The following is a 26,318-nucleotide window of genomic DNA, read 5'->3' as shown; positions in this document are numbered from 1 at the left end:
CTAAGACCCCGTGCCTACACCCTGTGGCTCAGCTCCCCGAGCTGTGTGCCAAGGCATCCAAACTGGGCCTCAGTGTTGTCATCTGAAAAATGGGGACAATGCACCGATGCACGAGGAAGCACCTGGCCCGTGGTAAGCATCTATGCCACTTCTTCTGGGCTGGGGCAGCTCACGTGACCCACCGAGTCACAGGCTCAGCATCTGTGACAGGAGACGCTTTACTTTGCCCGAGCCCGCGTGTAGCCCTAATGCAGTGCCTGGCACCCGGGCCTCAGATGGGACGCCCGTACCGTCTGCAGCCGCTCCTCTGTGATCACTGTTGCAGGACAGGAGCTGGCCCGAGGGGGGACAGCGAGTGTGGAGGTGCCCTCGGGATGGAGGGCGGTCGCTCAGGAGAGCGATGGGGTGAGTCAAGGTGCAGCCCATGTTGTGAGGGGTGAGGGGGCTGCACCTGCCCGCATGCGGTGCTGCCCAGTGCCGCTACCCTGCCTGTAGAGGGCCCTCTCCTGGATGCCCCTAGCCCGGCCCGGCCCGGCCCAGAGCAGTCCTGGTCTCTGGTGATGCCAGAAAGACACTTCGCACCTGGAGACTCAACAGCGTTGCCAGCAGGGTGCTTTCCTACCTTTAATTGGGGCTACAAAAGGCACCTCTCCCAGTACAAGAAGGTCAATCAACAGGTGGGTGGGCCCAGTGCCCGGTGGAGCCCTGACAGGGAGGAACAGGAGGAGGATGATGGAGGAAAAGGCAGTGGAGGTCGTGGGGGCCACAGGTGCTCCAGGAGCCTCTCCTTGCGGCCTGGGGCTGCTGGGGTCTCGCCCCCACCACACGCAGCTTCGTACCTGGACAGCGTGCGGCTGGGCAGAGGTCCCCACAGCCGGCCCTCGACGGCTAGCCAAAGCCTTTGGGGTCCACGAGGCAGGGGCCGGGGAATGGACCGGAGGCTGCGACAGAAGCTTCTGCTGCCTCTGGCCTCCAGCCAGGCCTCGACTGGCAGTGTGGAAAGGGTCCAGGGAGGGGATCCCCTAGGACAAGGAGTCACATCCGGGCAACCAAGCGGCCGGCCTGTCTCAGCAAAGTAGTGGTCGGTTGGGGTGGGGAAGGAGGCAGGAGTGGCCAAGATCCCAATGTAGAGCTGACTCGTTACCCCGGTTCATCCAGCTGTCTCTCCACGGCCCAGGCGGCGCGGCCACAGCAGGGTCAGCCTATCCTCGAGGCGAAGAGGAGGGGGTAACAAGCCATCCTCAAAGCAGCCTTAACACCGAAGGAGGGAAACAGGCCCCCGTCGGGGACTGTGGGAGCAGCGGGGGCTCAGGCTGCAGGTGCCAGGCCCCACGCTCATAAGGCAAACAGCATGTCCTCATCTTTCTCCTGGGTCTTCTTTCGAGGGGCAGTGCCACGAGGGGGACCCAGGGGCCCCTCGGCCGAGGGGCTGGAGAGGTTGGGCAACCGATCGGCTGCTTTGGCCCGTTCTTCCAGGAACTTGTCAAATTCTAGAGGGACGAGACGGAGGGGTTGGGGGGCGGGTTTCGAGGCCAGGGCGGGGGAAGGGGCGGGTGGGCAGGGCCTACTACCTTCGCTGGTGACGCCCTTGGGCTCCTCCGTGTCATTCCCCTGAGAAAGCAGAAGGGGGAGGTTAGCCACAGTCATCTGGGGGCAGGCGGAGTGGGCCCAGGACCTGAACCTTGTCCCCACTCTTCCCCGAGCTGCAGCCCTGGGTGTCACCTGACTGCTCTGAGCCTCAGTTTCCCGCTTGGTAGAACTGGTTGTCGGGAAGCTAAAATGGAATATCGGACTGCCAAGCCCAGGCTGTGGGGCCCAGCGGGTCCTCAATAAACACCAGTTCCTTTTCTTCCGGTGTGTAGATGGTGAGCACACTTGCCCTTGTGGCGGGAAGGGCCCCAGAGACGGAGGCCACGCGTGCTAAAGTTGGGAGAGGGGGGTGCCTCCTGCCACCACCAGGCACGGACCCCCGCGTGACCTCGGGCGGAAACACCGTCTTGGCCGCTGGCAGAAGGCAGCCTCTGGGCCTGGGAGCGTCCAGGCCCTTGGTCCTTGGTGCCCAAAGGTGGGGCGGCAGGTGCAGGGGGAGGGGCCCTGGACAGGAGAGCCGAGGCTGGCCGCCCTTGCCGCTCCCTGGGCGCCGCGGGGCTCTGCAGACGGCCTGGGCCCCTGCCTCCTCCTAGGCTCGGCACCCCTCAGGGCTGCTCATCAGCTTCCTGGTCTGGAAGATGGCGCCGCTGGTGGAGCTTCTCAGGGGCACCGGAGGGAGGGCCCCCCGAGCTGGTGCAGGCGCAGGGCTCACCACTGTGACGGCTTCCCTCAGCCCATCCTGCCTTTCCTGTCTCGGGCTGAGGCTCCTGGGGCCCGAGGTGACAGCACTCTCCGGAAAGGCTCGGCCCCAGCAGCTGTGAGGCGGAGGCCTCTGAGGAGAGTGCCTGGGAGAGGGCGGGCGGCTGGCAGGAGGTGTCCCACATTGGCGCTCCCCTCCTCACCAGCTGCTCACCTGCCCCTGTGACCAGTCACTTCCTCATGAGCCCGCTGTTGGTGGGGGGGGGGGGGGAGGAATGTGTCCCAGCCTCTGCTTCTGGGCGGGGCGGGGCCAACTTACCACATCAGTGGACAGCCACTGCTCGATGTCCTCCATGAGGCAGGCCTGGGTGACGGGGATCTGGAAGGAAGGGCAGGGGCGAGGTGGTGAGGGCAGTGCATGGGGTGCGAAGGCGGAAGGCCCCATCAGCTGGGGGTCTGCTGGCTGGGCGGCCTGTGGCTGTCACCCTCACCCCTGAGTCTCTTCATTTACGAAGTGGGGCCAGTTGGACATGCCCCACCCCCTTCTGGGGGGTTGAGATCCTGGTATATCCCCTTCAAGATGGCTCCTGCCCGTCTGCTTAGGACCCACTGTGCCAGGCTGTGGGCAAGGGGATGCGGGGCCGGGCGCTAGGCAGGGGGTCGGGGAGGGGGCTCCTAACAGCTGGAACAGGAACCTGAGGAAGAACGGATCTCTCCCCACTACTCACAGGGACTTTCGTTTTGGCCCACAAAGACATGGGCTCTGCCACAAGGGTCCCGCACTGGGGCTGGGGGCTTCCTTCTACAGTGTGAGGACCCAGTTGGAGGTTTTGGGGACAGAGTCCAAGACTGCCCTTTCATACAGCGTGGCTTGGGCAGGTCACTTGTCTGACCTCGCTTCTCTCATCTTTAGAGGAGGGAGCACACGGTCCCTACCGTCCAGGCTGCTGTGAGGGGATAGGAGGTGATGGATAGGAGTCTGGCACAGAGCAGACGCTCAAGAAAGGCTAGTGACCGCTTTGTTACTTTGGGAAAGAGAGTGAGAGTGACAGTCCTGCTCCAACCCAGCCAGTTCGGTCCCCAAGCTCTGTCCCCAGCACCTGAGGACCCCGGTGGCGGCAGAAGCGCCCAGAGCAGAAAGAGCAGGCGCCTACTTCCCGGAAGCAACAGCAAGGGCTCTGGGCAGCGTGCACCTGTCCCTCTCTACCCAGCCCAGAACCAGCGAGCCCCGGTCACCTCCCAGCTGCCAGAGGGGCCACCCCTCTGTCAGACGTTTAACCGAATGAGCCACCCAGGCTCCCCGAGCAGCTTCCATTTTGTAAGGTAATTCTTGATTTCAGCTCAGGTCAGGATTGTCACAGTCACAGTCTGTCACAGTCTGGCAGCTGGGGCTCATTCGGTTAAACTGTCCTGTGACAGTCCCACCCCGGGCGGGACTCCTGCCAGTGGCAGCCTCCGCTCTCTGGGCCAGCCTGGCCTCTCCTCACCATGCCTTGTCTCATCATCCAGTCACTGAGGCTCTTCTCAAGGCTGCCTCCCATCTGGGTGAGAAAGGGTCAGGCTGAGGGTGGCGGGAAGGCCAGGGCCACTGGTATGCTGGCAGCTTTCTCCAATGTGGACACCCCTTTCAGGTCGGGAGTCCTGTTACCACCTTAGGAGGCCGTGTGTGTGTGTGTGTGTGTGTGTGCGCGCGCCTGTGGAGGCTGGTGCTGTGGGGGCAGGTGAGGGGGGACAGGAAGCAGTGGAGGGTGTCTCACTGGGATGAACCACAATAGCCCTGGGACCCCAGGGTCCTGAATGCACCGGGCAAATCTCCTCCTTTTCCACAACGAGCCTGGGAGCGGCCCGGGCAATCCCGGAAGGGCTGAGAAGGCAGCCATTAACCAGTGTGCTGGCTGCTAGGGGCTCTGATGGGTACCCCAGGATTAGAACGTTGGTTTGCCCAGTCCCCTCATGTTTACTGATGGACAATCAGTGTTCCCTAGGACCCCAGAGACGAGGAGACTAGAGTCCCGGCTCCCAGCTCGCCGGCCCCCAACTGCCTCCCCCACCCTGGACAGACCCGGCACAGGGCCCGGGACACGCTGTCCAGCAGCCGCGGTCACGGGACTTGTGAACCCCGGGGGCAAACACTGGCTGCCAGGATAGCTGGCACTGGATTCCATTCTCTACTTTGCCGCTCAGAGTCCCGTCCTGACGGTTTAACGGGAGAAAGCCTCTCCACCACCCGGCCAGACTCATGCACCTCGGGAGGAGGTGTTTACGGACAGTTGTAAGAACATCACACCCTGATGCGGGCAGATGCTGCTTCAATCTCTCAAGTGATCAGAGAGGAATAAACAATGATTTACCAACTTCCTCTTTCCTGCAAGTAGAGGTGTGTGTGTATTTCCTCCCTGTGGCTAACTGAAGGTGGTGTAGGAGCCGGGAGACCCGGGTTCTAGTTCCTGTCATGCCCGGGGTTGCTCTGAGCCCTGGGGCGGGGACACCTGTCTCTGGGCTGCAGTCCTTCATCTGCAACCGGAAGGGGTGCCTGTGCAGTTCGCCTCTGCCCACGAGGGGTCAGGTGGCCTGAGAGGGAAGTGCTTCCAGACGGCTCCCAGAGCCTTCGGATGCATCTGGAATCTGGGAGCCAGATTTTCTGGAGTGTCCACCTCTGTTCCTTAGAGCTGTGCAGGCCATCTGGGGCTCCTGCTCCCGGCACTGGCTATGGAGCCAGGACCGAGGACTGTGAGGTGTCGGGCAAACTGCCTCACAATGCTAAGCCTGGGCTTTCTCGTCCGTAAGTGGGGAAAGCCACACAGCAGCACCAGGGAGACTGAACGCTTCACTCTGTGCCAGGCATCATGCCAAGGATGTTAACCTCTGTTGCCTCACTTGCCCGGCCTCTTGATCTCAGTTTTCTCATCTGTAAATGGGGATCACAACACGACCTAAGGGTCTGTGTGATGGCTCAGAAAGGCGGGCTGTAGGGTGCCTGGCACAGGGCACGGCTGTGACAGATGGCCACTTACAAAGGAAAGTAGCCGGAGGCCCTGAGATGCAGGTGCAAATGTGCCGTGGTTGGTGCTGGGTCACATGGCACACATGGGAGACGTCTGACTCTCTAGCTGGTCTTGCCTCTACGGTGTTCCAGGAATGGCCCCGCTCTGACTTGGGAATGACTCCTGAGACGCTGGGGATGCCTTTGGGGAGTCGCCAGGACCCCCCACCCACTTGATACTGGGCAACTTCCACTCCCTCTTAGCTGCTCTCCCAGCTTCCGTGCTGGTTCCTTCTAAAATGGACAGAGAAACGTGCCCCTCTGCTCAAGCCTGGCCGTGGCCTCCACCGCACACGGTCCTCCTGGCTACCCGAGGCCCTCTGGTCCCTGCTGCCCCTCAGGCTTTGTCTCCTGTCGCCCCGTCCCACCTGGCCTCAGAAGCCTGTGCTGTCACCGGCCGTCTGCCTTCATTGCCCCCTGCCTCTCCGACTCCTGGGCCCAGCCGTTTCTAATCACCTCCCGAGGAGCTACTCTGTCCACTTACTGAAACAGAAATTCCCCCCACCCCAAGGGCATCTAGAACAAATCCAAAGGGTGAGAGTTGTACTTGGAGTTCCTGCCAAGGGGGAGGGGTCACCCACAGAGCGTGTGCAGTGCCGGACATGTGGCTATCACTCCATACGCCGTCAGTCAATTCGATGGAATGAAAATGGCACCCCTGGAGGCCTCCCTGAAGTTTCAGGGTATGTCCTCTTGTCCCCCCTGTCCCCACTCCTGCAAATAACAGGTCTCCAGGGAGGCAGGGAGGTACAATGCTGATGGAGCTCTTACTCTGCCGAGCCCCTTAACACGCCCTCTCGCACACCCCACTGTAAACCGTGCTACGGGTCAGTAGTCTGTCCGCGGACACGCAGCTGGGAAGCCAGGCTGCGGGACTCTGGGCTTTCTGAGTTCTTGCTCTAGCCCTTCCTTGCTGTGTGAACTTGGGCAGGTGACTTAACCTCTCGGACTGCTTCCTCAGCTGTGAAATGGGAGGTGTCACATTAGCTACAAGGGGCCAGTGACGGAACCAGATGAGGAGAGGGATGTGTCACGTTGGGGCCCAGCACATGGTGGGTGGGGGTGTGGGACCGGGGGGCAAGCATCCTCTGGCCCTCCTTCCGTCTGAGGTAGCAGCAGGACCCTCTGCTTACCGCTCCAGTGTTCTGCTGCCGGGCATCCAGGGCTCCAGCCAGGCCGTCTGTTGCTTGGGGGGCTTCGTATTTCACCCTGAAATGTAGAGGCCACGACCATGAGTCCTGCCCTGTGGTAGCAGGCGTGCTGACCGAGGGCGGGATGCACGGGTGGGCAGGGGCGAGCTGGACTCACATCCTGTGTGGCCCCGGGTGGTGCCTGGACAGGGGGCAGCGCAGGCCTCAGGACGGGCTCCGATTCTGCAGGCCCACCCGCCCGCCCGCCTGCCTGCCTGCAGACTGTAGACCCGGGCTGAGACGTGTGACCATGACAGGCAGCCAAGGCTGGAGAAGTGAGGGAAGGTGGCGCTGGCCAAAGGCCACGAGCAAGCTCACCAATGGCTCTCATCGGATCCGGCCAAACTCGAGGGATGAGAAACCATGCCAGTGCCCCATCCCCATGGAGAATTCCCACCTCCAGACCCTTCTTTGAACAGCTTCCTCTTTTTCTAAAATGTTCATTTTGAGAGACAGAGAGAGCGGGTGCAGGGGAGAGGCAGAGAGGGGAGGAGAGATTCCCAAGCAGGCTTCACGCTCAGCACGGAGCCCAGCGTGGGGGTAGATCTCACGACTGTGACAATCCTGACCTGAGCTGAAATTAAGAATCAGACGTTTAACCGAATGAGCCACCCAGGCTCCCCGAGCAGCTTCCATTTTGTAAGGTAATGAATCGTGGTTCTGTATAAGGCTGCCTTTGGATGGAGAGTTCCATTGGCTGTCGTAGACACACGTGCAGATGGCTGGGCGGGACGCCATCCCACATGGTGCCATCCTGCGTGGCGCCCCAGCAGGAAGCTCTCCCCTGCCCCGTCTTGGCTGTGCTGGGGGATGGGGCGCCTGGATGGCTGTTGGTTAAGCATCTGACTTTGGCTCGGGTCATGATCTCATGGCTCGTGAGTTTAAGCCCTTGCATGGGGCTCTCTGCCGTCAGTGCAGAACCCGCTTCAGATCCTCTGCCCCTCCTCTCTCTGTCCCTTCCTCTACTCTTGCACTCTCTCTCTCTCAGAAATAAAAAGAAAGAAAGAAACACTAAATGTCCTGGGGGATGCCACCAGCTGGGCGGGGCAGAGAGGGCAGGGGCTGAGCACAGGGCAGGTGTTTGCTGTGTGTGAGGTGAGTCGCGGGGAGCGAGAGACTAAGGCAGGAGTCAGGGGAAAGCTGTGTGGCAAAGGACTGGGGCGGGAGGGGGGTCTCTCCTGGCTGCTACAGGGGGACGTCAGAGGCGGCCTTGGGCACTCAGCCCTGATTCTTGGAAGGGGCCGCTCTTCTCATTCTGGGGCGTCAGCTGAAGGAGGCGGGGCCTCGGCACCAGCTCGGTCCAGTTCTGAGGGGAAGAAGTGAGCTGCAGAATCCCCATCACAAATGGAAAGCCCTGAAGGTCCGAGGGCGGGGAGGGGGACAGCTCGAGGCTTCAGGAACCCGAACCCTATCGACAGAAACCCTTGCGATGCCAAATGGCCTTCCTGGGAATGGGGGAGACTGGCACTTCAAAGGGCCTCTGGGGAGAAGACCCCCAAATTCGCAGGCAGCCATTCTGAGGGCACTGGAGTCCACTCCCTCCTGTGGAGGCGGCCGCAAGAGTGCCATCATGAGCTCAACCCCCAGTTCCGCAGCTCCTGCCCATCCCTGGGCTAGGGACGATCTGCAGGGCTGGGCTGGAGCCAACCCGAAAGCCAGGGTGGCGGGCGGTGTGCTCACGCCCTCCTGGAGCTTGGTATCCCCGGCTGAGTCCGGGCCCTGAGAGCTGGTGAGGAGGAAGTGATGCCTAAGACTGAGCCATGCGTCCTGCCCACTCCCGGTATGGAAGTAGCCCCCTTGCTGTCCCTCCTTCTAAGACATGGCAGGTGCATTGTGGAAAAAGGCAGAATAAGGCATGTTCAGACCTAGGAATATACAGGAATCAATGCTTTTCTTCACTCAGAGAACAATACATTCTTTCCTAGTTACGCCCTCGCCCCCACCTCTGCTTTTCCGTCTCTCCGGCCCCCACAGCCCTCAGGCCGAAGCTTGGCCGTCCCCCCGGGGCCATGCCTGCAGCAGTGGAGGTGAAGACACCCGGGATGGAGGAAGCCCCCGCAAGGCCCACGCCCAGGCCCAGCCGCAGATGCTGGGCCGGGTGTCTCCGAAGGTTGTGGTGAAGCTGGTGGGCAGGGACTGGCCCGGGGGCCACTTGGATGACAGCGGCACTGGGGAGGAAGCGCAGTGTGTCCCCAGGATGACAATACACAAGAGCATCCTACTTCCAGCAAAGCCTGGCTAGGGTGCGTCTGGCTCAGAGAGATGCTCCCTGTCCCTGTCGCTGTCCTTGGCCTGGTCGGCTGGAGAGGCCACGACTGTGCCACCTGGGGTTGGGGTGTGGCTGGCAAGGAGCTGGTTTCCTGGTGAGCAGAGGCAGAGCTGGCACAGGCTGGAGGGAAGCAGGAGCCGGGAAGGCAGAAGGAGGTGTGGGCCAGACTCCAGGTGGGCAGAAAAGGCCTCAGAGGATTCAAGAGCCCCCCCCCCCCCCCGCGGGGGGAGGGGGCAGGGCAGTCAGGCGGGCCCGGGGCTAGAAGACCCAGCAGAAGCCTAAGGGAGGGACCACCAAGCGGAACAAAGGAAAGAGGAACTTGACACCAGGGCATTCTGGTCCCTGCCACGTGCTTTCTGCTGAGGTGGAAACCAGTCCCCAGGGACCCAGGGAGGGCCTGCAGGGGACCCCATGACGTGAGAAGGCCCAAGATGTCCCCTCCCCTCCCCCCACCCCAGCATCTCACGCTCTCCCTGCCTCTGAGCCTTTGCACACGCTGCTCCTATGGCCCGAAATGGCCTTCCCGACTCCTTATCCCCGAGGTCCAGGCCTGAGCACCCTCTGCAGAGCCACCTGCCACCACGTGTGTGTCCACAGTGCCCGGCACCCCCATCCAGGGCGGCCATAAGCACCGCACGGCGGCGGTGTGTGCACCTTCCTCCCCATGAGACTGCGGGCGCCGGGGACGCCTTCCTCTGCCCCCCAGGGCCTGCTCCTCAAGGGAGTAACAGAGCGACAGCAAGCCTCGCCGGGCTGGCGAGCCGGGCCGACTGCCAGGGGCTCTCCGGCGTGGCCAGCATGCTGCCTGCTGGGGCCCAGCGGGCAGGCGGGCGGCCCTCCCGGCTGCACATCCCAGTGGACCCATCAGCTTCCACCTGCACAGTGGCTTCTCCGTGCCCCAAACTCCATGGCAACTGTGAGCTGCTGGTCCGTGAGCACTGGGCCTCGTGAGCGCAGACTGCCCAGACTAAAAACGCTGCTCGCAGCCCAGGGTTTGGTCCGGGCGGCAGGCAGGGCCAGCTGCAGCCTATCAGATTTGACCTGGATGTGTGGTGTGGACAGGGCATGGCTGGGCCCTCAGAGGCCCACTGACAGTTCCCAAAGACAGGGCAAGGTGGGAAGGCCAAAGGCCATTCAAGTGACCAGAATGACCACCGGGGAGGCTGGGGCATCTGCTGAGGGAGTCCCTTAATCCAGAGCTTTCCTTGGCTGTAAATCCTGGCTGCCCGTGGCACAGTCCAGGGTCCTGAGCAAAGGGCTGACAGTACCAAGCAGACTGCTTCCCCTGCCAAGCCTGTGTGGGGCCAGTCCCGAGACGTCGAGGCAAGGGGCCTGCCGTGGCTGCCGAAAGCACCTCCCTGAAAACACCAGCTCAGCAAAGGACAGAACCCCAGCCCTGGGGCAGACGGAGCAGACCCAGGTGGGGCAACAGGGACTTCTTGGGGCATTAAGGGTGGCTAGGCAGCAACAGGAATGATTAGACAAGTCCCTGAGGTTTTATCAGGGATCTTCTCTGCCTGCCCTGGGGGGTGTGGTGGGGAGAGGCCGGGCAGGACACTGTTTGGGAGCAAGCAGCCCTGGGCTCCCATCCTAGTGCTGCCACATATCAATGGTCTGACTCGGAGCAAATGACTCGGCCTCTCAGTGCCTCAGTTTCCTCATCTGATCAGATTATGTGAGATTCTGGCACACAGTTGCTCATCAAACCACAGGCGTCCCTTCTTCCCCCCAGGCCTGCTCGTGGGGCACGAAGTCTGCCTCTGGGGCCACTAGGGACTGACCTAGGGGGTGGGAGCTCTGCCATCCCGAGGGGGTGCAGACAGCAGACTGTGTGTCCCTCCACACGGCGTGCCACGCAGCTGGGTTCAGGGGCCCGGAGAGGCTCCGCCCTGATGGGGAGCCCACAATGCAGGGGACAGGGTGGGGCTGGGCCACTCACTCTTTTCGTTGGTCAGCCAGAGAGCTGCCGCGGGTCAGCGCAAACATGTCAAACTCGCCTTCCAGTTGGCCCGAGGCCTCCAGAGACTGCAGGCCAGCCCTCACGCTGCTGGAGCCCAGGTCTGCAGAGACAGAAGGGGACATGAAGGGCCCTGCACACTGGGCAGCGGCCGAGCTGCTAGGCCCAGGGACGGTTCTGGAGAAGCAGGGGGGTGGGTGCGGGGCGGGACGGCGCGGGTATCCGGATGGGGCAGCCAGGTCCCTGCTGGCTGAGGGGCCGTGGGTATGTGACTTCCTCTCCCTGAGGTGGAGTCACAGTCCCCCTCCCGGGGCAGCTGTGAGAATGAGTAAAACGCTGCCCACCGCATCTGGCACAGGACACGGCTGTGCGGTGGGCTGGCGATCACACGCGCAGCTGGGTTTTCCAGCAGCCTCGCATTAGTGATTCAGAACGGGCTCTGACGTACTTCCGGGGCTCAGCACAAGCAGGCAGCCAGCGGCGTGAAAACCAGTCACAGTGACGATGATGGCACCTGCTAGCGTGTCCCGGGAGCGCACCCCGGGCCTGGTGCGACCTGGGGCCCCTTCATGTGTGAGCTTACTCAGTCCTCGCGACGACCCACGAGGAAGGGCCCATTCCTGCCCTTTACACAGGAGAGGGGGCGGAGGGCGTTCAAGTGACTAGGCCAAGCTCGCCTCGATGGCTCAGGCCACGGAGAATTCAGTGTCGAGGGGCGACCACAGAACAGGGGGCCCCTGAGGCCCGGGGGGCTCAGGAGCTGTGGGCTGTGAGGGGAAGAGCCCCACGTGTTTGGTCCTGGGTGCCCGACCTCGCAGTGGGGTTCAGCCCAGCGAGGCGGGGTCTGGGCCAACGCTCTGCTGTCGGCGCTCCGGCCCCAAACTGGGAGGAGGGCACCCCCAAAAGTGAGGGGTGCCCGCAGCACCGTCGTGCGCCCTCGGCCAGAACCCCCACGCTGAACTTACTCATTCCCGCCAGCTGGGACGAGAGGCTGCTGGTGGCCGCCTGGTCAGGGCCCATGTCGATCAAGTCGGCCGCCGCCTCGGCCTCCTGCGGGGCCTGGGGAGAAGGGAGATGCCGCCGTTGCTGGGGGACGTGCCACCAGGGCCCTGGCAGCTCTGTCTGGGAATGAGGGAGTCTTCCCTGCTCTGCCCCTAGCTCAGTTGCACCCCCTGGGGGGTTGGGAAGCCGGCATTAGCTGGTGGCGGAGCCTTAGTTACCTTAAAGGGACAGTGACATAAAAAGTTAGAAGGGGACTTCTCTAGGAGTCTGGACAAGAGGGCACATCCCGTGCAGGCTGTCGGGGGAGGGAGCCCTCCTCTCCCACATCAGCACGGGCATGACCTGGTCATAGAAAAGCGCCTTTACCTTGCCGGTCTGGCCCGTGCGGAACCGTTCAAACCTACGAAGACAGAAAGGAGCCGAGTCAGAGAGACAGAGAGGCCCCTGAGCACAACCCAGCCGGGGCAGGGTTCCTCACACTGCAGGCCTCCCAGTCCACCTGGCGGGTCACGATTAGGGTGACAGACCCACTTTACGCCCGGGATGCGTAACCCTGCCGGTGTATCCCTGGGGGACGGGTAACAGTGCCCCTCGTTCACTGGCAAGAGTGTCCCAACTGGAATTTTCGACTGCCTGCCCACTCCGGTCGTGACCGGCACACACACAGGGACGGGCCAGGACAGACAGGAAAATGCGGACGCACGGCACACGGCACACGGCACACGGCAAAGGTGAGTTCTGTTCCCTGAAACGTTCCCGACACGCCAAGGGGCTGCTGAGGTGGGCGGAGAAGGCCGTGGTCTGCTGAGTGCTGGCCCTGTCACTTACTGAGTGACGGTGGGTACATTAACGTCCCTTCTGGAGCTCGGCCTTGTCTTTTACAAGGGGACGACAGTGGAACCTGCCTCCCAGACGCGAAGCCCCGGCGAAGACTGAGTATGACCGTGGACTAGGAGGCAGCAGGCATAGGATATCAGGCCGGGCCTGATGCCTGTGGGTGTCAGGGGGTCCCAGTCATCCCCAGATTGGGTCCTTGGGCCACCTCAGCCCACACCCCAAAATGGCAGAAAGGGACACTTCTATTCCACTGAGCCAGCGAGCAGGAGAGGCCGCGTAGACGTGGCCCACGGCAGCCCCGCCCCCCTCTCAAGGGACTCAGAATCACCTGTGTGTTGATGGACAAAGATGTGAGATGAACAAGGGCTGGAGAAGGCTGGAATAACTGTGTTGTGGCCCAGGGACCCCTGGTTGCTAAGTGCATCACCCCATAGGGCAGGTACCGCCGTGGACTTCGTTTTCAGATACAGAGAGCCTGGCACCCCTTCTCTGTATTAGCACCTGAGTGCCCTCTGGGGAACTGCTCCTCCCCCATCTCCTTATGACCCTTCAAGGGCCCCTTTTCCCTTCTCCACCCAGTGGGAATGACAAAGCTGAGCCAATCAGCTTCTCTTGAACAGAATGACACAAAGCGGGCAACTGTGCGGGGCCCATTTACTGATGGCAGCACCCTGGGGACGTGGCCTGGGAGTTTCTGCCCCCAGTCCCCAGGGCCGCCCTGGGATCTTTCTTTCCTACTCTGCTGGGAGGCCTCACTGTTTCGCTCTTTTCTGGATTCTGAAAGCTTCCCATTTCATAAAGGCTATTCTCCTAACAAATTGTTTTCCTGCCTAAGTGAGCTGCGTGCAGTGTGAAGTCAAAGAGTCAAAGGGCCGTAATTAAGCCAAGTAACTGGTCCACAGCCCCAGAGCCAGGCAGTGGCAGAGTGAGCAAGGACAGACCAGGCCCACACGCGGGGACACGGCAGCAGGGCGGACCCTGGCAGGGAGAGGAGAGGTGGCTGGAAGGCTGGGCAGACTTCACGCCCCCCGGGGAAGGAGACAGCTGAGGACACGCCGGGGAAGGGGGGAGACCACAGGAGGTCAGACGGTGCGAACAGGGAGCCAGAGGAGGGAGAGGGCGGGGGCGGCCGGCCTACCGTTCGTGGCGCAGGAACACGTTGTTGAGGTTGTCGTTGACGATGAGCAGCTCCTCCGTGAGCTGCTCATTGGCGATTCGGGGGATGAGCTCCAGGACCCGCAGCTGCATGGCTCGGCACGTCCTATTGAGCTCCTGAGGAGGCAGGAAGGGAGATGGCTATAGTGCCTGGGCCCAGAGTGAGGCCATCGCCGGGGGCCAGGCCCCAGCCTTTGTGCCGCCTTGGAGGATGGAGGGGTTTCCAAACCGGACTCCAAGCTCCCAGGACAGCTTTCGGGGTTCCGCAAACAAGCCTCTGGCTCCCACGTCCGGTGTTCTACACCAATACTGAACATGCAGGAGACAAGTAACATGTGAGGCGGGGCTGCTGGCTTAACCTGGCTGCATGCAGACTTGGTATTACGGTTCCTGCCGCCACTTTTGCTCAGTTGAAAAACCAAGACCCTCAAGGGGCCGGTGAAACAAATCGCCATTTCTCTGGGTGACGGGGATCTTTCTGTCACCAAAACCTAAAGAAATGAACTAGAGGACTCCAGCTGTTACCTGTGAACCCCGATTTTGAATTTCTGCCTCATTGTTTCCACTAATTTCTTTTTAAAGACTTCTTTACTTTGGAATAATTTCAGATCTGCAGAAATGTTGCCAAGGTAGTCGAATTCCCGTAACCCCTTCACCCGGCTTCTCAGTTTGGCATTTGTCAAAGATGTGAACATCAGCCCAGCCCTATGAGCTCAACTCCAGACTTTCTTCCAGTGTCCCTGTTTTCCCACTAATGTCCTCCTGTTCCAGGACCCCCCATGGCACTGAGTCGCCATGTCTGTGACCGATCTGTAATCAGCAAGTTACATGTTGAAACTCCTTTGGGAAAGAAAGAGAAAAAAAAAAAAGCCACAGCATTCGAAGTTCTTCCTTTGTAAGACTGACTTCTTCTTTCTTCAGGTACCTGTCACAAGGTGGACAGGCGCCTGGGTCGAGGTCTTGAGGTTCAAACGGTCGTCGGCACTGCTGACTGTGGCCAAGTGCTGGCACGTTCCTCCTAGAGGCCCCACGAAGACCACACTGCCCCGACATTGACCTGGGTTCTCTTTCAGACCCTGTTACCCACCCCCTCTGAGGATTTCCCCATCTGCCTTTACTGTGGGGCAGGGCGGGCCGGAGCCACTTTCAACACCCTGTGGGCCTCCCCTCTCTTCCTCCTGTGACCAAGCACACTTGTGGCTTTGTTCCCACTTCCGTACCCACCCCTCTCAGCAGCCGAAAAGCAGCGGCTGGAGCCAGGCTCCTGGGCTCGAGTTCTGCTGCTTACCAGCCACATGACCCTGGGCACATTCCATGACCTCTCTTTGCCTCAGTTGGCTGATCTAGAAAATGGGGATAATGAGAGAACCCGTCTGCTGCTGGGTGCGGTGAGGACGGAGTGAAGAATGAATGCGTATCAAGTGTTAACATCAGAGCCTGGTGTGCAGGAAGTGCTCATTGCTTGTGAGCTGTCCCCATGTCAACCCAGCACTCACACCTGGTGATTCCTGGGCCTTGGTCGCTGCACCCCCCCCGCCGCCTGCTTTCTTAGCACCTCTGTGAACTGACTTCCACGGGTGGGGCGGTGCCTTCAGTGGCTCCCAGCTGGGGATGGGACTGCGGGAATACATGTGACATATGGAGAGAAAGCTGGTGGCTTGCACCCGCCCCAGGGCCCGAGACCACCTGCTCTTTACTCTCAACGCCGGCGCTGCTCCCATACCTGCCTGCTAAGCTTCAAATCCTGGAAGGGGGGAGATCCCACCTCCAAGCTTCTCCTCGATACCATTGACTGGGGGCCGACTCGGAACCAGGCCCAGGGCTGGTGTTTTACATGCAAAGCCTTATTTAATTCTCATGTCACACTCAGACCTTAAAAGCCCTTATTAGAACAATCTTACAGATGAGGAAGCTGGGGCAGGAGGGGCCATTTTGTTCCCACTAGAAAATGGCAGGGCCCTGAATTCCAACGTGCTGGGGCCCAGAGTCCCCGGTTTTAACCCCTCCCACTGTGACCAAGGAGTTCAGAGGAAGTCACGAAAGCTGCAGCGTGGGTGGGGGAGAAATGTGCGTGGACCGCTGGGCGCTCGCTCACCTGGAGCAGCTCCACGTCTGCAGGCTCCGCCTGGGTGGGGACCAGCTCCGTCAGCATCTCCGACATCACCCTCACGTTCCCACTCACCATCTCGAGCTCGCTGCGCAGCTTCCCGATCTGAAACACACGGTCGGCCCTGGTGAGAGAGGCCAGGGGGCCAGGGCCGCTGCTCACGGGGAGAGGCTGGCGCCATTAGCCCAGGGGAGCTGACCCGCCAGGACCCTTTTGGCTCCTGGGCCACAGCGCGGCACGAAGAGGCCTGCGGTGGGCCTGCCCCACCCCCCCAGAGACCCCCTCCCAGAGCTCTACCGACCGTTACCATCTCCAAACTGGGGAGCCTGGTTCAGGGAAGGCCAGAGGGAAAGAAGCTGAAGGTAAATGCGCCACAGAGTGCGGCTGCAGGGCTCCAGCATCTCCTGGGGCCAAGATGGCAGCTAACGAGGCCCTGGAGGGCAGTTCCCCGCCCAGGGGAGAGGAGGGAATCAGCAGGCCGGCTTCCTGCCGAGGATGACAGCTTACTCCCCTCTCCTCTCCTGTGAGGACAGGACTTGCTCCTGGTCTGCTCCTCCTGGTCTGTTCTGGTGTCCTGGGCTCTTTCAAGCATGAGTGCCACGCCCTACCTTGAGTGTGAAACTCGGATTTAGCACTTGTTAAAACCATGTTAGCAGGTTTTCAGTGATCAAAGGGTTCCAGGGCGTCAGCTTGGGGAATCAGCGTAAATCAGGCCGCACAGTCTCCACATGGGTGAGGTGGCGAAGGGCCACTGGTCCAGTGTCTTATGCTGTGGGGCTTTGTGGGGTGCTTGGTCTCAGGAACTCTGTGGACACTGTGAATGTCCAGTAAGGCATCAGTATGAAAGTCCTTTTTTTTTTTTTTTTTTTAAACTTAAAAGATTTTTGAGAGAGCGAGCGAGCATGGGTGGGGGAGGGGCAGAGAGAGAGAGGGACACAAGAGGACCTCAAGTGGGCTCCATGCTGCTGACACGGAGAGAACCCAATACGGGCCTTTAACTCACAAGCTGTGATACCACGATCCGTGCTGAAGTCGGACGCTCGACTGACTAAGCCATCCAGGCGCCCTGGTATGGAGGTTCTAAAATTAATCTGGACGAAGAACCTTGGCCATGGAATACCTTATGGGTCCAGTTATTAAGTGGCTTACGTTCTGAGAACTGCATGTGACCTAGCAGATTTCAGATTACGAGAGTCAGTATACAAATTTACAATGCCTGTGACAGCAGCCACCATTTATTAACCACCTACCAAATGCCAAGCATTTAACTTTTGTTGCTCATTAAACTTTACCACAATCTTACGAGGCACGTATCATTATCCCAGCCTTTACAGATGAAGAAATGCGGGTGCAGACACAGGTAGTAACTACGGGTCACAGACACCTTCCAAACCCCAGGACACGTTTGGTACATTTGGCCGATTTAATGAACACTCTTGGTATAAATGAGTGGAAAGACTACTGACCACAAGCCCAGTGTGTCCGGGTCCGATGGGACCTAATTACAACAGGGTCTGGGAGTGATACCACTGGATGCCTGGAAGCTTTAACATGCCCCAGGAGACAAGAGGGGAGCTGGAAACTAAACACCGCCTACTCAGTTTTGTTTAACGAGAACCTTCTTACCCTGGATGTCATCAGGCTTAATCCACGCCGACGTCAGACTTCAGGCAAAAAGGTTAAAAGCATAACCAGGCTACGTGAAATTTGGATCACAGGGTGATTTTACAGGTTTTATACCACTTTAATTGTATGTCCAGTTAGGAAAACTTTTCTAGTAATATTTGTGACTCTGGGAGGTGATTTTATAACTTATTGTGAGATACCCAGTACAGAAGCTTCTCTCCAGATAGGTTGGGGTGTGAAGGGCTGCTGGCAGGTTTGCTCATAAGTCCAGATGAGACAGTACAGGAGATTAGTGGGTCCACTCTGGAAGGTCAAGTTTCACTTTGTTTCCATCACAGACCTGTGTCTCTCTTGCCAGTATCTTTAATGGCTAAGCTTTCACCTGTAGCTAGTACGATGGGTCTAAAGTTCATAACACACCTCAAAAGTGGGCATGCCGACAACACAAGGCCTCGGCTCACACCCCAACAGCCACGTCTAAAATGGGGGCACACTGGGGCCCCCGGCTGGCTCAGCCAGTAGAGCATGTAGCTCTTAATCCCGGGGTCGTAGGTTCGAGCCCCATGCTGAGTGCAGAGATTACTTAAATAAATAAACTTAAAAATAAATACATGAAATGAGCACGTATCCAGCTTATTTTGGTGATGGCTGCAGATATCCCTTGGGGGGCAGGCGGCTTTGCCAGGTGGCCTTGCCCCCCCACTCCAGGAGGAAGAAACTGAGGCACAGAAGCTAAGTCAGTGCTTCGTGAGTCTTGCGGGTAATCCTGCAGGGCTACTCACGGAGCCCCGGCCCCTGGAATCTTACACTACACCTCAAACCTTCTTCTTGGAGCTCTGTGGGAAGCATCATGGGTGCAGAGCAAGGGTTTAAAAAAATTTTTTGTGCAGATGTTTTAAAACTGTTTTTAGCCAGAACCTCTGTTCAGATGAAATCGTATTTGAGCACATAAACAAACCACCCAAAGACGACGAAGACGCTGTTGCCGAAGGGGCCACCTACTGGGCACTTACTCTCCCTGGTGCTGCCTGAGGGGCTCCGTGGGGCACACACTTTGGAGAACAGCCAAGGTGCAGGACCGAGCCTGCTGGGAGTCAGACAGACTTGAGCTTGAATCCCACCACCATCTCTGATGAGCTGTGCGGCTCTGGGCAAGTGAGTTTATCTAAGTCTCGTCTTTGAAACAGGAAGAATGATACATACCCAGTGGGGCCGCTGTGAGGATAGAAATTTCCATACCGAGAGGGGCCCTCCCTGCCCCGCGTGGCTCTGACTCAGGCTTGTTTACCTGCTCAGGGGTTGGCGTGATGGGTGTGTCACTGGGGAGTGCGGCCGGGACGGGCAGGGGGGCGGTGTGCTGGGTGGAGTCTCCTCCATGGCTGGCATCAGTGCCCACAGAATTCTGCCCTGATGGCGCCTCTGAGCTGAACACGGTCTAGAGGGCAAAAACCGAGATCAGCGAGGCGGGCAAGCGCATCAGAGAGCAGCTGGGGAAACTGCTTGGTAATTCCCCCACCTGCCCTCCCCGCTGCTCCCGCGGGATGAATCTCCTCACCCTCTGGGGCGTGTGGATGGGCGACAGCATGTCCAGGTCGGTCATCGGGAAGTCCAGGCCCTTCCTCCGCAGGTCCTCGTAGACGGCGACCACACCCGTCAAATCGGGCGAGCTGCGGAACGCGTCAGCCCAGGACTGAGAGGGGACAGGGGGACACGGCCGGTAACCACTGCTCGCCATCTCCCCCGCGAGCCCACCTATCCGCCCCCAGAGAGCAGAGATGCCCTGACTCGCTGGTCCTCGGACCGCCGCGCCCACATAGCCCCCGCCAAGCCCCCTCCCCGCACTCAGAACCTCCAGTCAGCGGACACCAAGACGGCCCCACGTGAGAAGGAGCTGGAAGCAGATGGAAGAGCAGCGATGGTGGGGGCGCCTTGCTGCCCGGCCAGGCCCGAAGCTCTCTTCCCACCCCGGAAGGCGGCTGGCACGGAGCTTGGCCCGGCCTGCCCGCGCTCACCTGGATGAGGTTGAGCACCTTGTCGTGCACGATGGTGGGTGGGTTGTTCTTGGGCAGGATCGTCCTCACCAGCACGCCCTCCACAAAGTCCTGGCTGGCCACCAGCACGTGGAAGCGGTGCCCGCAGTTCTTGACGCAGGTTTCTAAGACCTGGAGGCCGTGAGGGGCCCGTGAGCAGGAGTGCCCAGGACCCTTGCACTCGGCCTCCATCCCGGAGGAGAGGCTGAGTACGGGAGGGGCCCTCTCAAGTGAGACCCTGGAACACGGAGAAGTGGGGACAGTGCCCGACTCGGGGGCTGGTGTGCCCACTAGTGGTCCCTCACCGAGTGGCCTCAGAACCCACAGAAGCCTGTCCTGAAGCTGCTTCTGAGCCGAATACAGTCTGGAGGGAGGGTGGCTCTCCAAATGGAAACCACTGTGAACTTCCATAATCCCATGGTGACCCTGCAGCCCCAGGAGCAGGCGCTGAACTTCCCTCCTCGTTTCTCGTTCTCCCTTCCTGGCTGGAAGTGCCCTGCTCTTTAGCCGGATTCACCTGACGTAAGTGCTGCTGGGGACCCCGGGACAGAGTGCTGTCTCCACTCGCAGCCAAACCCCTCCGACAGCCAGGATGCCCCCTCTCGCCTGGACCGTCCTTGGCCACCGGCATTTGTTTTATGCATACTTTCCAGGGCATCCAAGTGCCCAATTTGCCCGGCCAGGCTTTCTGCCCTGCTGAGCTCTGGGTTCACCGAGCTTCTGTGTCACTTGGCAGGTCCTCTGGCACGAGCTCTCCGTGACTGGGTCTGGAGGGATGTGGGCCTCAGGGTGTCTGCTCCCCATGCCAGGAAGTTGGAGAGAACTTGGCCAAATGGCCACTCTGTGTCTGCCAGCACTGTAGACAGGACAGCGCTTTGCCCACAGACCTTTCCTTCTCAACCCCTGTTAGAGGAGCCCCAGGGTGGCTGGGAGTCCTGCTAGGCCTGGGGGAGGTGTGGCTCTACCATGGAGGGACAGATGGATGGATGGGGCACTCACCGTGAGAGCCAGCATCACCTCGTGGAAGTTCTTATTCCCTACAATTCTTTTCTTCACTGCTCGGAAGGCATCTTTGGGACTGGGCACAAGAAGGACAAAAGGAAGGATGCGCTGAGGAATGGAACCTTCTTATTCAACACATGGGGCCACCTACCTAAGATCAGGAAGCCCTGGAAAACGGGCTTCCTGACAGCCCTGGTTCTGTCTGTCTATCCGTCCGTCTGTCCATCCATCCATCCCATCCATCCATCCCATCCCATCTACCCATCCATCCATCCATCCATCCATCCATCCATCCATCCTTCCATCCCATTCATCCCATCCCATCCCATCCCATCCAAGCCAGCCACTCATCCATCTTTCCTGTGTCCTGTTTCCTGCTGAACACACAGGTTCTAATCACAACACAAACTGCCTGCCCTGCCAAAGTCCTCAGTAGGGCATGAATACTTGGCAGAGATTCTCCAGATCCCTTGCACCAGAATCCTCTTGGGGGGAGGTATGAGGGTTTGTTAAAAACGCAAAACCCAGGGCTCCCACCCTAGGTCCCTGAACCAAGCTCTCCCGGGATCTGTATACTCATCACACCCCCAAGGATTCCTGATGCACACTGGGGTTTATAAACGAATAACGTGTGGGCAGAGTCCTGGGGCCTCATCCTGGCCACTTCCTCTCTCCACCCACACTTCCACTCAGGTCTTATTAAGTAGTCACACATGCTGGCACCATGCTGGGTGCTGGGGACACACTGGTGAACGTGCGGGTCTGCTCTCAAGGACCACATGACCAGGGAGACCCACATCACTGTGGGAAAGAAGGGCGGCCCGCAGTAAGAGTGAGTGGGTGTCAGGGGAGTCCTCTCTGGGGTGGCATCACGGCTGGGCGTGAAGGATGAGATGGAACCAGCTGAGGGGAGGAGGGAAGTGGTCCAGGCAGAGGCGGGAGGGACTGGATGGAGGCCGTGCGGGGAGGTGGAGGGAGAGGCTGAAGAGGCCCAGGCCATCCCGGTAGGGAGGGTGGACATACCTTGTGCAGGGGGAGCCCTGAAGGCTCTGGTGGCAGCCTGCCCTCCCTGCCCCATCTGTCGCCCAGCCCACGCACGCCGGTGGCCTCACCCCTACGTCCTGCCCTTCAGCTCTGTGCAGGTGAAATCAATGTTGCCCCGATGCTCTGGCCTAAAAGCCTTTGTGGCCCCCAACTTCCACGTCTAAAATCTGCCTTGCCCACGACTCCCAGTCCCCCATCTCCCTGGTGTACACTGTCACACGACACCCACCTGGCGCTCCCTGGCTGAGAAGATGCCCCCCAAAGAGGGGGCACCGTGTCCTCTCTCGACACTTGGCCTCCCAGAGCCCCGTACGCTACAGGAGCATGAGCAACATTTCCTAGGCTGGGGAGTGGCCCCTGGGCCAGTCCTGCTGTCTGCCAGACATCTGTCTGTTCAGTGATGAGCCCGTCAAGAGCGGGTCAGGAAAGTCAGGAACCCCGACACGGGTCCCCCCACACGAGCGAAGGCGGCAGGCAAGGTGGAGGAGCCACGGAGGCCTGTCAAGGGTGTGATGGACACACAGGACACGTGGGGTGAGGGACCATGGTCCCTGACAGGGTGGGCCCCTGTCCCAGAAGGGTGGGGGTAGTTTTCAACCAATGCCCTGGGGCAGGCCGTCACCCTCGAAAGGGACTTGTTTCCACGTTTCAGAGCGGCCCAGAGAGAGGGCACAGCACTGGGAATCAGAAGTCCAGGCTTGTGTGCCATTGCTGTGGGCCTGTTGCACTCAGTATCCAGCTAGGAGCCCAGACTGGATGGCAGGGAGGCCACAACCCACTGGGGGGGTAGACCTAGACCAGAGATTCAAGGCCAAGGGTTAGGGTTAGGGTTAGGGTTAGCAGTGCCTGGAACACAGGAAGTGCTCAAGTCAACAGCATATGCGCTTGAACCTGAGTACGCACGAGCCCCAGTTCTGCCAACGCTTATAAGGGAGATGGGGACTTGCCTCTCCAGGGGGTTTGTGCAGCCCCAGGCCCTCTCAGGGGCTCCTTGAGCCTGTCCGCCCCCCATCTTTTATCTCGGTGGCCCTGCCGTTGCGGTCTGCCCCCCGCTGGGGATGCTGGAAGGTGCCGGTAGCCACTGTGTGCTGCCCTCGGTGCTCCCTGCCTGCCGCCCGCTTCCAGCTGCCTGGGCTCACTTTCCCCACAAAGGGACCATTTGGCTGAGAAGGACCCCGCAGACCAGCTGGATTATCCCAGTGAGAAATGGAGAGCGAAATGAGGTCCCGCTCCAGCTGTTGATTCTGATTTCTCAGATCGTTCCGTACTTCCCCATGACTGTGGTCCCACCTCTTCCCACCCTTCCTGGGTTCTCCTGAGGACAGTGACCCTGCTTTCCCTCTCTGCTCCCCTCGGGACTTTGGGCTTACCGCTGGAAGAATCTAAAAGAGATATTTGCCTCTGATGACAAAGACCTAGGGGGGTACAGTGACTTGCCCAAGGTCACACAGCTGGTCAGAGAGTGCTAGTCAGAGACCAAGAGCCCAGACCACGATGCCTCCTCCACAGCATGTGTCCTGGGGTGACCTGTGTACCGGAAATGCTTGGCAAAGGCTAATGCCGATGGGCTCTCAGTTCTGCTTCACTGTCACTGCCTTCTCCATGTCCCCTGACCCTCTCAGGCCCCCTCCCCTGCTGGTTCCAAATCTTAAGGAAATGAAAGTCTGTTCTCGCTCACAGAGAAAGCTGGGAGTCTCCCTGCCCCTTCCAGCCCATATGGTGCAGAACAGTGCTTGGGGCCATGTCCCAGTGCTGGGAGCCACCAGCTGGCCGCGTCCCACGAGGATGTGGCCCAGGTGATGTCCTAAGAGGTCCAGTTGGCCAGGCTGTGACCTGAGAGAGGCCGTGTGGGCTGGTGGCCCCCCAAGGGCATCTCTGGGTCCCCTGTCCATCTCATGACAGCATTGGATGGAATCTTTGTTCCAAAATGTCTAAGATGCCACACTCCTGCCTGGGGTGGGACTCAGAGGACCTCTGCAGCCCTCCTGGCACCGAGGACCCCAGGAGGGTCTCCCCTTGCACTCCAGGAGGGGTGGGAATGGGGAGGGGCTCTGTGGCAAGAGGCAGGCTGCACTGCGGCTGGTTGGCCGACCCATCCCCCACCCCCCGCCTCGCCTGCGGGCCTCACCCTTCCTCAGTCTCGTTGATGATGTCACAGATCTCCATGTTGAGGGCCCAGTCCTCGCTCTGCAGGGAGCCATCTGTAGCCTTCTCTGTGGAGGAGAAACCACAAGTTACACGGTGGGCGGGGGGGGGGGGGGGGGTCCTGGCCAGGCAGACTCAGCCGCGTGCAGGTGTGTGGTGTGGGACGCGGTGGGAAGGGCCAGAGAGGAGGAGGACGATGGGTACTTTTTGGGCCTCAAGAAGGACCAAGTGGCGTGCAAACTGTTACCTACCTTGTTCCGTTTTGTCATTTAGTTGATTTGGTTTTTGGCTGCATTTTATAGTCTTTTTTTTTTTTTTAAGTTTTATTTATTTATTTTGAGAGTGAGTCATGGGGGGCGAGGCAGAGAGAGAGAGAGAGAGAGAGAGAGAGAGAGAGAGAGAGAATCCCAAGCAGGCTCTGCGCTGTCAGTGCAGAGCCCAATGCGGGGCTTGAACCCACAAACCATGAGATCATGACCTGAGCCGAAACCAAGAGTTGGCTGCTTAACCGATTGAGCCGCTCAGGCGCCCTGTATTATTTTTTCATTTTAAAAATGTGTTAAAATACACATAACATTTGCCATCTTAACCGTTTTTAAGCGTACAGTTCAGCAGCAGCAAATACACTCACGATGTGGTACAGCCGGCCCCACCACCCTTTGCATCCTGCGAATCTGAAACTCTAACTCCCCATTCCCCCCTCCAGCAGCCCCTGGCCACCATTGCACTGTCCTTACGATTCTGATGCACTGTCCTTACGATTTAGCAGCCGCCACTGCACTGTCCTTACGATTCCGACAACCTAACATGTCATTTAAGTGGTCTCATACAGTATTTGTCCTTTTGTGATGTCACTTAATTCTTACAGCAGCCACGTGAGGCCAGGAGCGTCACCGTCCTATGATCACCGAGGAGGCCTCGCGGCTCAGTCTACCAACTGGATGAGTGGGGACAGCAATCGCAGGCTGGTTTCTGACATGAAACTACGGAGGCAGTGTTTTATTTTTGCAAATAAAGTGCTCCTTCTTGACTTTCTATTATCTTTTGAGTTGGTATCTTTTGACCATTCACGTGGTTCAAAACGTAAAAGGTTCCCAAGCAGCACACAACACAGAGTAAATCCACCTGCCTCCCTGGCCCCAGCCCCACTTCCCAGTGGCCCTACTGGGAACCAGTTTCCTCTCAAACCTTCCAGAGAATTTTTTTTTTTTAAAGCTTACTTATTTTGAGAGAGAGAGAGAGGGAGACGAGGCGGGGGCGGGGGGCGGCACAGAGAGGGAGACAAACAGAATCCCAAGCAGGCTCCATGCTGTTGGCACAGAGCCTGACAGGGAGCTCGAACCCGCGAACCATGAGATCGTGACCCGAGCGGACGGATGCTTAACCGACTGAGCCACCGGGGTGCGCCTCCCAGAGACATTCTTAACCTATGAAGCAAAGGACCCAGGGTAGTTTAAATCTCGACTCCCATTACGAACAGGCGGCCTGGCCTTCCCCTCTGAGCCGGTTTCTGTCTGAAGGCTGGGTGGATGCCAGCCACCCCACAGAGCTGCCCAAAGGAGTAGTGATAACTCAAACAGGGCATCTGTACAGTTCTTGCCACAGAACAGGTGCTCAGTAAGTGGTAGCAGTTCTGTTATTTTTTACTTTTATTTTTTTAAGGTTTATTTTATTTTTAGAGAGAGAGAGGGAGAGAGAGAGAGGGAGGAGAGAGGGACAGAGAATTTTTTTTAATTTTCTTAAAAAATGTATGATTTTTTTAGTATAATTTCTTAAAACGTTTATTTTTGAGAAAGAGAGAGAGAGAGAGAGAGAGAGAGAGAGAGAGAGAGAGAGATGGAGAGTGAGTGGGGGAGGGGCAGAGAGAGAGGGAGACACAGAATCTGAAGCAGGTTCCAGGCTCTGAGCTGTGAGCACAGAGCCCGATGCGGGGCTCAAACCCACGAACTGCTAGGTCATGATCTGACCTGAAGTTGGATGCTTAACCGACTGAGCCACTCCAGGCACCCCTAATTTTCTTTGTTTCTTTTTTTTAATATTTATTTTTTAGAGAGAGAGAGAGAGAGCGAGCAGGGGAGGGGCAGAGAGAGAGGGGGACAGAGGATCCGAAGCCGGCTCTGTGCTGACAGCAGACAGGCGGACGTGGGGCTCGAACTCACGAACTGTGAGACCATGCCCTGAGCTGAAGTCAGATGCTTAACCAACTGAGCCACCCAAATGCCCTGAGAGAGAGAGAGAGAATCTTAAGTAGGCTCCATGCTTGATCCCACGACCCTGGGATCATGACCAAAGCTGCAATCAAGAGCTCAACCCACTAAGCCACCCAGGTACCCCCAGTTCTTTTATTTTTAAATCGAGGCAAAGACTGCATAACATAAAATCAGCCGCTTTAACGTGTACAGTCCAGGGGCATTTCCTGTCTCCACAATGCTGTGCAACCATCACTTCTACCTAGCTGAGGTTGTGCGGACTCCGAGGGCTTACCAGAGCCAAGGTCATTCCCCTCTGTACCCTTCTAGGATCCATCCTTGCAGCCCAGGTCTTAAATAAACTCCACCACAGTGCACAGAGACAGTCTGGTCCCCTGCTTTTTCGGGCCAGTGTTTGATCACACAAATCACC

General features: G+C 59.0%; 1 protein-coding gene and 2 long non-coding RNA genes across 8 annotated transcripts in view; 2 read left to right on the top strand and 1 right to left on the bottom strand.

The window, feature by feature from the left end:
- Positions 1 to 595: 595 nt before the first annotated feature.
- TOM1 (target of myb1 membrane trafficking protein) overlaps positions 596 to 26,318 on the bottom strand; it is a 42,512-nt gene continuing 16,789 nt past the window's right edge. For 4 of the 6 annotated variants that reach the window (XM_023257421.2, XM_023257419.2, XM_023257422.2 and 1 more), the window contains 15 exons: positions 23,680 to 23,764; positions 20,505 to 20,583; positions 19,488 to 19,637; positions 19,031 to 19,165; positions 18,764 to 18,910; positions 15,838 to 15,954; positions 13,726 to 13,859; positions 12,117 to 12,150; positions 11,714 to 11,807; positions 10,731 to 10,851; positions 6,466 to 6,541; positions 3,777 to 3,830; positions 2,609 to 2,668; positions 1,572 to 1,611; positions 596 to 1,490 (listed from right to left, as the gene is read on the bottom strand). In XM_023257421.2, the coding sequence (XP_023113189.1) occupies positions 1,336 to 1,490; positions 1,572 to 1,611; positions 2,609 to 2,668; positions 3,777 to 3,830; positions 6,466 to 6,541; positions 10,731 to 10,851; positions 11,714 to 11,807; positions 12,117 to 12,150; positions 13,726 to 13,859; positions 15,838 to 15,954; positions 18,764 to 18,910; positions 19,031 to 19,165; positions 19,488 to 19,637; positions 20,505 to 20,583; positions 23,680 to 23,764 (1,481 nt within the window). In that variant the 3' untranslated portion in view covers positions 596 to 1,335. Of the gene's footprint in view, positions 1,491 to 1,571; positions 1,612 to 2,608; positions 2,669 to 3,776; positions 3,831 to 6,465; positions 6,542 to 10,730; positions 10,852 to 11,713; positions 11,808 to 12,116; positions 12,151 to 13,725; positions 13,860 to 15,837; positions 15,955 to 18,763; positions 18,911 to 19,030; positions 19,166 to 19,487; positions 19,638 to 20,504; positions 20,584 to 23,679; positions 23,765 to 24,433; positions 24,500 to 26,318 lie in introns of those variants that run through there. The other 2 variants (XM_023257423.2, XM_045062299.1) reach the window with 2 other exon arrangements.
- On the top strand, positions 11,982 to 14,620 carry LOC123386729. Its single transcript, XR_006601093.1, has 2 exons — positions 11,982 to 12,481; positions 14,351 to 14,620. It is a non-coding gene; the product is annotated as an uncharacterized LOC123386729 (long non-coding RNA).
- On the top strand, positions 19,825 to 24,736 carry LOC109501780. The gene is made up of 2 exons (XR_002160057.3): positions 19,825 to 20,027; positions 24,565 to 24,736. It is a non-coding gene; the product is annotated as an uncharacterized LOC109501780 (long non-coding RNA).

The sequence above is a fragment of the Felis catus genome, chromosome B4, assembly GCF_018350175.1.
Source record: "Felis catus isolate Fca126 chromosome B4, F.catus_Fca126_mat1.0, whole genome shotgun sequence".
In the NCBI taxonomy this organism is placed as follows: Eukaryota; Metazoa; Chordata; class Mammalia; order Carnivora; family Felidae; genus Felis; species Felis catus.
The sequence above is the reverse complement of the archived record's forward strand: the minus strand, read 5'-3'. Positions and strand labels throughout refer to the sequence as shown.